This window comes from Vulpes lagopus, chromosome 4 (genome assembly GCF_018345385.1).
Source record: "Vulpes lagopus strain Blue_001 chromosome 4, ASM1834538v1, whole genome shotgun sequence".
NCBI lineage: Eukaryota > Metazoa > Chordata > Mammalia > Carnivora > Canidae > Vulpes > Vulpes lagopus.
In genome coordinates, this window is record NC_054827.1 from 146,585,983 (window position 1) to 146,598,708 (window position 12,726).

Below are 12,726 nucleotides of genomic sequence, written 5' to 3' on the forward strand. Positions count from 1 at the left end.
CTAGAAAGAGTTCATTTGTGCTTTGTCTTTGGATGATTGGAATGGAAGTTCCGCCGTCTGTTACTCCTTGCCCACTTTATTAATACACGCGGCAATGTGGGTTCCAATGAAATTTGCTGATAGGCTGGTATTATCTACGAGTGACTTTAAGATGCAGGATTGCCGTTTTGCCAGCTGTCTAACCTGAGAAAGATTGCTCTGGAATCACCGCAAAAGATCTATCTCTGCCATTAATTGGATGGAATGCTGGCAATGACATAATTCGGTTAGCGGGCTGTATTAAACAATGTTTGTCTTGCCATTCACTGTGAGTGAAAACGGAGCGTTAAGGGGTACTTAAGAGAATTGTGAATACGGGGCTCCGGCAATCAGTGGCAAATTAAGGTTTAAACCAGCTTATTTTTTTTTATTCACAGTAAAGGCGCTATAGGGTCTTGTTAGTTACATGTTGCTGAGTAGGAACATTGAAATGTAGGAGAAATGAAATAAAAAGCTGCATAAATGTCATTTAGGAATTTTAAATGTAATTTTCTTTCCTTGTTCTGCAAACAATTATTCACAGCTCATAGATCTAGTACACTTAGACTGAACACTTCATTGAAAATCTCATCTCTTCAGAAAACCTATATCCATTCTGATAAGGTTCAGTTCACTAATTTTAGCTTTCTTTATGCCTTGTTTTTAAGACCGAGAATTCATGGAGCAATAAAGCGAAGAGCATTTGTCAACAGCAAAAGCCACAAAGACGTCCCTGCTCGGAGCTTCTCAAGTATCTGACCACAAATGATGACCCGCCTCACACCAAACCCACAGAGAACAGGAACAGTAGCAGAGACAAATGCACCTCCAAAAAGAAGTCCCACACACAATCGCAGTCTCAACATTTGCAAGGTAGGCCGGGGACCGAAACCAGGCTGGCGGTGAGGGCGCCCGAGGCAGAGCGAGCATGCACCCGGCTGGGATGCCGCGACTCCGGGCCTTCGCTCCACCGCTGTCTCTCTCGAGAGGGAATTCAGCCCTTGATTATAGACTTAAAAGCAAAGCAAAACCAAACAGAAGCAACACCTTCCTTGGACACAGGTTGTCCTATTCGGCTGACACGCAGCCTCATGCACCATCACCAAAAGGCACCTGAAATGTGAGCTTGGGTGGGGAGCGGGTGGGGGAAGGTGTATGTGAAATCTGAATTACTGAGATAATTGAAATTCGGAGCAAGCTGGGCCAGCCAATATTAAAAAGCTCTCCCCCCCCCCCCTTTCTAATAATGGAAAAAAACGAGGCATTGTTGATTTGCTGTATATACCTTAAGAAATAGTACATGGCATTTGTGCAGCCTCTCCCAATTATTAAGCGCATTTTTTTTTTAAAGACCCCATGTTATGCTCCTAGATTTATTTTGTAAATAAGGATTTGGAAATTTCTGGAATTTATTTTTATTTGCTTTCTATTAAAATATATTGCCCAGATCAAACTACGCATCTGGGTTGATTTTTATTGTCCTCATACATTCTGGAAGGCTGATGCGTTTGAGGCAGATCGGAGTGATTTGGGGAAAACCTGTCTTGGCAGAGATATAATTTTCTTTCTTTTTTGTCTTTTCCCTCAAAACCTCAACACCGGCCTATCTTAGAGGCCCAAAGGAAGCTTGTTGAAAGTTGCTGTTGCTTTCAAACATCCCGGCTTCCACATGAACCCTACCTTTAACCTGGTGGTGGAAGCAGATGTATTCTTTTTTTTTTTCTTTTAAAGATTAATTTTTAATTGAGAGAGAGAGTGTGTGTGTGTGTGTGTGTGTGTGTGCGTATGTGTGAGAGAGAACGCGGTGGGGGGAGGGAGCGGGAGAGAGTCTTAAGCAGACTCTATGCAGAGCGTGGAACCCATCTGGGGGCTCGATCTCACAACCTGGAGATCATACCTGCACCGAAACCCGGAGTCGGATGCTTAACTGAGTGCACCACCCAGGTGCCCCAGAAGCAAGCATATTCTAAAATAGCAATTACAAACACCCACTTCTTTTTTCCCTTTTGTTTCCCCGACTTCCCCTTCCAGCTGCAGAGTGGTAGTCCCTGATCCCTGTTTTGAACCATGATTATTTCATACAGGTATGCTGTTGCTGCTGCTTTTAATAAGTATTTTCTTTCCAGTGTTTTCAATTTCCCTCTCTCATCCCTACCTCACCATAAACCTTCAGGAATGTTCTTTTAAAGTTTTAAATTGGCTCTCAATTAGCTTTTCCATGGTGGATATCTCAAAATCCCTTGGCCATCCTTTTCTGTCAGTTCAGGGAAAGATATTTATTGAAACGGGCCAAATCTTTTTGTAGCTCGCCTTTCCCTGACTGGTCCCTTACACACATGCACTGGACCAGTTTTTCTGAGCAGGACCAACAGGGCTGTGGGATGCAGTGGTGTGGAGGGTCTCAGGTGAAGGGAAGCCAGCTGAGCTCACTCTAGTGAGCGGACTGAAAAATTCACTGGGATCCTCTCAACCTTGTCCCAGTGTGTCCTAGTCATCCGTTCATCTTCTGGAGCTGAATTTGAAGTCTGAAGCCAGCTATTACCCTATAGTCAGTGAACCCAGACCAACAGCACATGTTCTCAACATCTTTATAATTTTTATATTCTTAAATTTTTATTTGGCCCTTCTGGATTTTTAGAGTTTCGGAGTTTTTTGGCTTGTTTTTTTAAATCCACTTACCACGAATATTACTGAAAACTTTTACAAACCATGGCAGTGAGGAGTTAAATTGGCCTATGGAGGATATATTTTTTAGATGAGACCTGCTATATGTGGATTTTTTAAAAAGCTGTATGCCTGTGGCAAAGCATAAAAATTTAATCCCAGAACAAAGCCTATTGACAAAAACACAAAAAACCCCAAACCAAACAAACAAAAACCCCACAAAATTCCTATAGTTATTAAAGGCCTAAAACAAAACAAAATAAAGCAAAAACATGGCTGGCTGTGAATAAACAACAAGAAATAAATGCCCAGGTTCAGGATTTTTTTAAATTGTTGTTCAAACTTTAAAAGTAGAAAATATATTAGCGATTAGAGGTAATGACCAAGGACCTACCGAGGTTTACCTTTTTTGTTGTGATGTTTTCTCACTGAACTGCATGTATGCTCTGTGATATCGTGTGGTCAAGTTCTTTTCACTTCCTTAGGATAATGGCCTGACCTTTGGCTCATGTTGGTGTCCCCTGTATTCATTTAATCATTCATTTGGTAACGTATTCATTCATCAAAAAGACCATGATCTGCATGAACAAGATGCATTCCTGCCCTCAAGGATCTTAGAGGCCCTGGTCTGTTAGTCTTTGGAATAGTGTGGATTAAACTCCCAGTAAACCAAATCAGTCCTCCACTAGTGGTAGCTTTCGTGAGTGTGGGAAATTCAGGGAAGAGGTTCTCTTACAGTATGTGGTTTGGGGCTGGACCTTCCTAGGGCCTTTGCTTCCTGTTTGCCATTGGTCCCACTAAACATGGCCACTGCCCATGGCTCTCCTTCCAGTGCCCTTGCCATCACCGATACCCAACTATCAGAATGTTGGGGATCTTCCTTTGAGTATTTCGGATAGCCTACCCTACACCTTGAAAACTGAAGTCCCAGAGACCGATTTTCAACGTGTATTTATTGCGTGACATAGCACACAGTTCGTATTTAGTGATATCTGCTATGGAGCCTCTATGCATGATCCTAATTATTAGTCGAATGCCAAAAATGTTGGTAAATTTCTTTCATGAGTGTGTTCTTTTAGAAAGACTCATTATATCAGACATACAAAAAAAATTAATGTAAAACCAGTTCATTTATCTGTATGTATAAAAGCCAATCAATCAATGTACCTAATTTGTAGAAGACAGCGTGAACTTCATATTTCTGGATGCACATTGGATAGATGATAAACCATTCAATTGTTTAAAAACTAAATCTAAATCGACAAATTAAATATGTAAATACTATTTATCCAAGTAAAGTATGTAATTTCAGCCTAATTTGGACATAAATAATATTTTCACATTTCAAAGGACCTTAATTACTGGGGTTGATTAATTTACTTTAATATCTACTGAATGCAATTCCTTTTGGTAATAGGAAAAAGGAAACATATTCTGGGCTGACTCTGCCAGTAACTAGTTTTATGGCCCTGGAAATATCATTTCACATCTTTAGATCTCAGTTTTTTCATCCATAAAATAAGAGTTTATTCTAAAGACCTTTTTAGTTTCAAGTCTATGATTTTCATTACGTAAATGACTATCTCTTGACCTTTTGAAAGTAGTTATGTTAATGAGAAAAATTGACATAAACCTACATACATATAAATATATCTTTATAGTTAAGCATATATATATATATATATATATATATATATATATACATAATATGTGGATGTATATCCCAAGTACGTTTCTCATCATGTTTTCCCCTCCTTCTGTTCAAAATACAAGACTGCCAAGGAGAAGCAATTGAAATTTTGGAGTGAGAAGAAGATTCTTACTCCACCCTTCCTAATTGGGAAATGCCTCCTGTAGGAGGTAAGATTTAGGAAGCATAAAAGGAAGTAAATGAGCTCTCTTTGCAAGTCTATAGGTCTCTCAACTGATAAATGCAGTTATCTTACTTTAGTTGTCTGTATGATTTGGGGATTTGAATCCCTTTTACACTGTCTGGGTCAATGTCCACAATTTGTCATAATCTTTCAATTAATTTCCAGTAAATGGAATGGTTATTGCTTGAGCTTTGGCCTCATAGAAATAACCTATTCTCAGGGCTAGATATAAAATTCTACATTTTAGGAGAAAAATCAACTGAATATTCATAACGTTCTGTTGTCTTATAGTTATTCTGCTGTTTTCTTGTCTAAACAAACCGTGTACTGTATTCCAAATTAAAATAGAACACATTATTTCTCTCTGATGGTATGATGCAAATTTTGTATCCTTAACCGAGATGCTACATTTTGGGGAAAATTCTGTTTTTGTATGTGTTTTTGAATGATAGTTTACCAATGCAAATGTTGTTTGGAATTTGTTTTAGCATAATGGACTGTTGTCTGACTTTGATCCAATATTCAGGGATTTCCTTACTTGAGTTTTCAGTTTCCAGTTTCCAACCTGATTGTAGTAGGAAAAAAAAAATTCTTAAAAAAAAAAAAACCCAGAACTCAATATTTCATAATCAGTTTCCTTTTTTTTTCTTTAGCCAAACCAACAACTTTATCTCTTCCTCTGACCCCAGAGTCACCAAAGTAAGTATTAAGAAATGTAACCATTTTCAGAAAGGGAAGGGGGTTCTAATACATTTGGCTACAGCAACTCCATTTCAGTTTGTTTTTATAAATGTGCCATATCTTCCAGTGACCCCAAGGGTTCCCCATTTGAGAACAAGACTATTGAACGAACCTTAAGTGTGGAACTCTCTGGAACTGCAGGTAAGCCCTGTATTTCACTTGGAGCTCTGTGTGTGTGTGTGTGTGTGTGTGTGTGTGTATGTGTGTGTGAAATATGTATTAAATAATAGCACATATTCTCTATGTGATTAATGAAATTAACAAATTATACAAGCAACGTTGGATAAGAAGTTACCTATAAATATTTCCACCTTTTTTTTTTTAAGAGAAGACATGTATTGTATGTCAGACATGGGCCAGACCCTCTGATGTATGTTATTACTTTAGATCCCTAAATAACCCTATGTCAGATTAAGACACCAAAACTTGAGCAGGATGAGAAATTAACATTTATTGGTCCCCCACTCAATAAGTGTGCCAGGCGTATGAGTGGTTTTGACTAGTTTCACAATGACCTCATGAAGACAGTGGTAATTTTCTCATCTTTAAGATAAGGATGTTAAGGTTCAGAAGTGCTAAATAATTTTCCCAAGATCACAGAGCTAGAAAGCAAGGAGCAACATTTTGAATGCCACTTTATTCATTATATCAATGTTTTAATTGGAATCTTGTGTCACTCACCATTATACTTAACAGTATAATGCTTTCCTATATATGTTACCATTTTTATATCTTTTCAGCAAAGGAGAAAACTGAAAATGTGCCCGTTCACCAAGACAAAATGTGCTTATGTGTTTTAAAACAAGAGTGATTTTCTTCACCATTTGGACTTCTGGACTCATTTAGTCAGTCTTACTTTATGCACTGTAGAGAAAGGAGCTTTAAAAACTTGGAATAAGCCCCAAGTAACTTAATAATCCACAGATTTCCTAGGCAGACTTATAAGTTGGTTGTAAATGGTGCCTTTGCCCTGAGTGCTTTAGGTTTAGATACTTGAAATTTCTACTCCAGAAGGTGAATCTTAGGCTGCCTGAACAAGAAGTTCCTTGACTCTGGCCATTGCTGATAAGGGTAAAGGAACAGTAACTTAAACAAGGTGCTTTCAACCAGAACTATAGTGTCTACATACACCATGGTCATTCTCCCTAGGTTCAATTACACACTTTGAGTTTGCTAAATTATGAAAGGTCATAAGGAGTTTGCTTCTTATGAAGGGTCTATTGCATGATCGCATGATTTGGTCAAGCAGTAGGGTAGTTAATTTCATGGTGTTTATGTATATATTTTATGTGTGTGGACACATTTATGTGTGCAAATGTCTATCTTTATATGCATGCATACATGTGTACATATATACTCACCCATAGGCATATGCATAACATCATTTCTTAAATAAGTTATAATTACTTATATGGTTATAAGTAACTTTTATGTATATATATATATATATATATATATATATCATATTCAGTAGAGGCCTTCTTATCTGACCAATAAGAATGAGTATCTGGTGGGTTTATAAAAAAAAACTGATTAAAGTATCCAATGTCATTTTGCTTTTGCCTAAGTCATATAAAGAAACATTCAAAGATCAGATTTTTTTGTATAAGAAACAGAGACCTTTGCCTTGAACTTAAAAATCCTAACTGGCAATCCATTAATCTTTCTGGCACAAACTGTAGTCATGATGTATCTTAGATGGTATCCACTGTTCATTTCTTGCTTTTTAGAGGAAAAGAATTAAAGATCTTTGTGTGGTAGTCTGAGCGCAAAATCATTCTAGATTTTTATGCTTTTCCTATAAATAAATAATAATCATAAGTTTCCATGTTTTCCCAGTGTTTCCAATACCACCTGTCTATAACTGATTGGCCAGCTTCTTCTTTCAATGACATACCTTTATTGGTTCGCAAAATCATTCTAGATTTTTATGCTTTTCCTATAAATAAATAATAATCATAATTTACCATGTTTTCCCAGTGTTTCCAATACCACCTGTCTATAACTGATTGGACAGCTTCTTCTTTCAATGACATACCTTTATTGGTTCTTCTTATGGAAACATTTTTTCTTATACTTCATACAGTGGCATAGTATTTTGTTATCTTACATAATTCCAGTTACCACTATAATAGACATCAACGGGTTTGGGAAATACTACTGTGGCTCATGATAACAACTCCATTGAAAGGAATCTATTAACTATGAGTATTCAGAATGTTGTATTAGTCACTTATTTTGTTTCAGAGGGAATTGAGAAAGCTTCCACTTTGTATAGCCACACGAGGCTTCTGTTAAAAGGTTTTTATTAGAGGCACCTGGGTGGCTCAATTGGTTAAGATTTTGCCTTTGGCTCAGATCATGGTCTTGGGAGAAGTCCCGGGATCAAGCCCCACTTCGGGGTCTCTGCTCAATGGGGAGTCTGCTCGTCCCTCTGTCCCTCCCTCTGCTTGTGCTCTCTCACTCTCTCTCTCTCTCTCTCTCTCTCTCAAATAAATAAATAAAATCATAAGCAAAAGGCTTTTTATAATTCTCGTAAATAATAAAGCTTACTATAAAAGTGTCAAAAATATAAACTAGTGGGAAAATATTCATAATTCTTTTTTTTAATTTACTTATTTATTTGAGAGAGAAAGAGAGAGCATGAGCAAGGAGAGTTGCAGATGGAGAGGGAGAGGGAAAGAATCTCAAGCAAATTCCCTGCTGAGCATAGAGCCCGATGGGGAGCCTCTAACCCACAAACCTGAGATCATGACCTTAGCAAAAACCAAGAGACAGACACTTAATTGCCTGAGCCACCCAGGTGCCCCTATTCACAATTCTAAGGTGCAAAGTTATCCATAGCATTTTCTTCCTATGGATAATCTTATACATTATATTTATTTATACTATAATCATTTTGTATATATAATTTTGATCCTGATTTTTCAGTTAACATTTTAATGAGAAAATTCTTTTATTATCACAGACCCTTTATTATCAGGTTTTTAGTGTGTTGTATGACATTAATCTTAGTAGTTACATCAAAATTTATTTAATCACACTCGCATTATAAATTTAGGCTGTTTTGAAGTGTAACCATTTTGAAATAGCACTGCTTTAGAAATGTTTGTTCATAATTTTTTACAGAAGTATAGTCGACATACGATGTTATATTAGTTTCAGGTATACAACATCGTAATTCAACACTTCTATATATATTGCAGTGCTTGCCATAATAAGTGTAGTTACCACCTGTCACCATACAAGTTATTACACTATTATTGATTAATTCCCTATGCTGTGCTTTTTATCCCTGTGACATATTTATAACTGGAAGTTTGTACCTCCTCATCCCCTTCACCTATTTTGCGCATCCCTCCACCTCCCTCCCCTCTGGCAAACATCAGTTTGTTCTCTGTATTTATGAGTCTGTTTCTGTTTCTTGTTTGTTTGTTTTGTTTTGTTTTTTAGATTCCCTACATAAGTGAAATCATATGGGATTTGCGTTTCCCTGTCTGACTTATTTCACTTAGCATAAGACACTGTAGATCCATTCGTGCCTTCACAAATGGCAAGATTTTATTCTTTTTTATGACTGAGTAATATTCCATAATATATGTATACTACATCTTATTTATTCATCTATTGCTTTTCTGTTTTGGTTATTATAAATAATGCTGCAATAAACATAGAGATGCATATATATTTTCTAATTAGTGTTTTCATCTTTGTTGAGTAAATACCCAATAGTGGAATTACTGAATTATATGGTACTTCTATTTTTAATGTTTTGAAGAATCTCCATATTGTTTCCAGAGTGGCTGTGCCAATTTATATTTCCTCCAGCAGTCACAGGTTTCTTTATTTTTTTCCCCCTACATTCTCATCAACACTTGTTATTTCTTGTATTTTTGATACTAGTCATTCTGATAGGTAGAAGGTGATATTTAATTATGGTTTTAATGTCCATTTTCCTGATCATTTAGTGATGTTGAGCATCTTTTCATGTGTCTGTTGGCCATCTATATGTATTCTTTGGAAAAATATCTATTCAGGTCCTTTGACCATTCTAATCAGATTATTTGTGGGGTTTTTTTTTGTTATTGTTGCTATTGTTCTATTCATAAATTTTATCTTATTTTCTCAAAATAAGTTATTATTAGTTTTTAATAATGACTACAAAGATATAATATCTTGGTGTCTTCTGGTATATATTGCCTCATTGCTTTCCTGAGAAGTTCTTTCATGGATAGCCCTATTAACCCTACATGGATATACTTGCCTTATTGCACATTTCCAAAGATATCCCATGCTAGCATTTTTGAAATGTTATATATATGAATATATCATTTTAATTGCATTCCTTCCATTAGTGAGATTATGATGTTACAAAAAGCACTTCTATTTCCTTCTTGTAAAAGTTTTAACATTTTTCTTATTGATAGATACCTAATTTTAAATAATTTAGTGATGACTTTGAAAGTTTAGTAGCCTACACTATTGAAAGACAAGTAGAGATTTATAGAAGATACATTTTTTTTACATATTTAGAATCCTTAAAAATATACACAGTGTATTTATTTCTGTCAGTGAATCAGAATTTATCTGACTGGTTTAAATCTTTTTCTCTTGGTACTTTGAAAGATTATTGGGTACAGTGGAAATCAGTTTACCAACATGTTTTTAATATGTGCTCTATGCTTTCAATATGATGTCTTAGGAGATATACATCGAATAGAAGACCTAGAGGCTGATCCATATAAAGCATGAAGCATTGCAGTGGCCTTCTAAACAGATGTTCTTGTGTTTAAGATGTGGGTTTATAGTTTGCTGGGGGAAACAACACACATTGTACAAGTAGCATGAAGGCAAAATATTATTTATTATCTATAAGGTTTTGTTACCTCCTAAGAAAGATGGACCCAGAGGGTGTTTTTGAGTTTATTGAGTGTGGTAGTTTTAAGTGTGAAGGTGCAAATTAGAGAAACTGAGGTAGGGCCCAATTGCATTACAAAGTAGAAAGAATGTAGAGCTCTAGGAAAACAAGGGGACTGAGGAGGAACTTGGAAGAAGAGAAATTTGGAACTTGATTGGAGGGTGGTGTGAGGAAGAGTTTTTTGGGGATAGACGTATGTTTGAAATGCTATGCAGTATGTGATGCTTATGATCACCATCTCCTCGAACAATCTTTAGTAAAATTTCTTGCATGGTAGGAATTGAAGGAGGTGACAGACACTGATTGCACCTCCAGGGAATCACCAAAGGGAGAAAAGAAGTTATCAAAGGGAATCCTGTAACTTTGCCTCAAGTTAAATGCAATGATTGTGCAGAAGAGTGAAAAGAATTATAAAGATGGTTCAAGAACTGGAGGCAGAATTAAGGTGATATCATTAGTGAAGGACCCAGGTGATCCATGGAGAGGAGTGTGGAGGGATTGGTGCTCTCTGTGGGCTACACCGCCTTGGGGAGCCTTTGGGAGAGAAATATTTGTATCGGATTTGAACTGCACAGATGGAAAGTGGAGAGGATATTGATGGAGCAGAAGCAAGAAAGTAGGAAATCAAAAAGGTGTTTGAGTAACACTGTACTTGGCATGGGCAGTGAAATGAGCAAGGAACTACAAGACGGAGCATGTACTTTTCCTCCTTCATCTTTTAATTGCTAAAATGCTTTCTCTGTCCTTAATCTTTTCTGGGTTTTAGTTTCCTTAATGTTAAAGTCATAGTTATAATCCCCAAATCAAATTACTGTCTGACTCAAAGGACTAAAATATAGGTTGAAAAATAAAATTGCCAGTACTCAACCATTTTTGACATCCAAAAATGGCAATTACATGTGCAGTCAGCCAGAATTTAAAAACTTTATAAACAGTGAAGCTCCAGGTAAAAGTAGTCTGCTATGATTTCTAAAAGCAGACAGCATAGCTTAGTGAGGTTGTGCAAAACCATGGCACTGACATTGGACAAACCCAAGTTCAAATTCTGGATCTACCATCTAGCAAGGTGACCTGTGGTCATTTTAATTAACTTCTGTAAGACTCAGGATCCTAATGAACCAAACAAAGATAATAACAGTACCTGTATCTCATTGAGTCACTCTGAGGATAGAGGTAAAACATGAAAAAGGCTTCCTCCAGTGCCAGTGTATGTAAGTATTCAATAAATATTAGATATTGAACTACTAATTCTGCATTAACTTTATCTGCTGAGATCATTGTACCTTGTTGTTCATCTTTTCAACTTTTAATTATCTTACCTGTTTCCTTTCAGTGACCCTAATGTTTTTTTTTTTTCTCTTTGGTACACTCATATACGGACTTCTATATTTTCTTTGTGGCAAAATTCCCTCTAATTCCCCTATAAAACTGAAGATGCACTGTTTTTTGGTGTGAGTATAGGATTCACCAAATCAAGGTAGAAAGATCTACTCCTTGATGGTCTCTTAACAACAGCTACTTCTACATTACTATACATTCTGGAGGTTACACACTCCCTAGAAAGCATGTTATACATGTTTGTTTGTTGATTTATTTATTTACATTCTCTGGCCATTTCACTTTTGAGGAAAAAGCTATATGTTGACCCTAGCTCAGTGGTGGACTCGCGCTTCAAAGCACATCCATGCCATGAGAGATGATGTCACTTTACTGAAGCCTTAATTTTAAAGATAATATTCAACATCTGTTATGTTAAATAGGTTTCATTTCACTTGCCAAATGTCATTGACCGGTATTGGCGACCAGGAGCATTGTGTTGAGGAGAATTCCAAGGCCAAGTCTGTACTCATGAAAATGTCACCATCAATTAATGATGTCTGCCATAGGTGCGGCAAGGAGGTGGACAGAGTGGAAACATTCATGTGGTTGATCTGTTGATCCTTGGTCTACAGGCTTAATCCACGTGGTTCTGGCCAAAGAAATGGATCAAACTGTTGCCCAGGACTTTCTGGTGTCTTCTTTTTCTTTACTCTCACAAATGTTTATTTATTTATTTATTTATTTATTTATTTATTTATTTATTTTCAAGACATTTTATTTGTTTATTCATGAGAGACATGGAGAAAGAGAAGCAGAGACATTGGCAGAAGGAGAGGCAGGCTCCTGATGTGGGACTGGATCCCACGTGCTTGGGATCAGGCCCTGAGCTGAAGGCAGACGCTCAACTGCTGAGCCACCCAGGCGTCCCTACTCTCACAAATGTTAGTGAAATTTTCCAAACATTTGAGTACAAGTGTAAAGAGTCAACAAAATTCTGAGACCTCCAGAATACTCCCTCTGCCCCATCTGCAGAGTCTTTGGAAAACAGGAGGGATGAGACAGGAAGTTTGCTTTATTAGGTATTGCCAGCTGGTCTGACTTTGTGATTGTCCTAAACTAGCTCATTTTGGCTGATAAAAAAAACACTTCTTTTTTACAGGTGTAAAAACTAATTTGATTTCAAAATAGCTG

At 36.7% G+C, this 12,726-nt stretch overlaps 1 protein-coding gene across 3 annotated transcripts in view; it reads left to right on the forward strand.

The window, feature by feature from the left end:
• PPARGC1A (PPARG coactivator 1 alpha) overlaps positions 1–12,726 on the forward strand; it is a 641,119-nt gene that overhangs the window by 599,373 nt on the left and 29,020 nt on the right. For all 3 annotated transcript variants that reach the window (XM_041753717.1, XM_041753715.1, XM_041753716.1), the window contains 3 exons: positions 687–891; positions 5,210–5,255; positions 5,365–5,438. In XM_041753717.1, the coding sequence (XP_041609651.1) occupies positions 687–891; positions 5,210–5,255; positions 5,365–5,438 (325 nt within the window). The remainder of the gene's footprint in view (positions 1–686; positions 892–5,209; positions 5,256–5,364; positions 5,439–12,726) is intronic.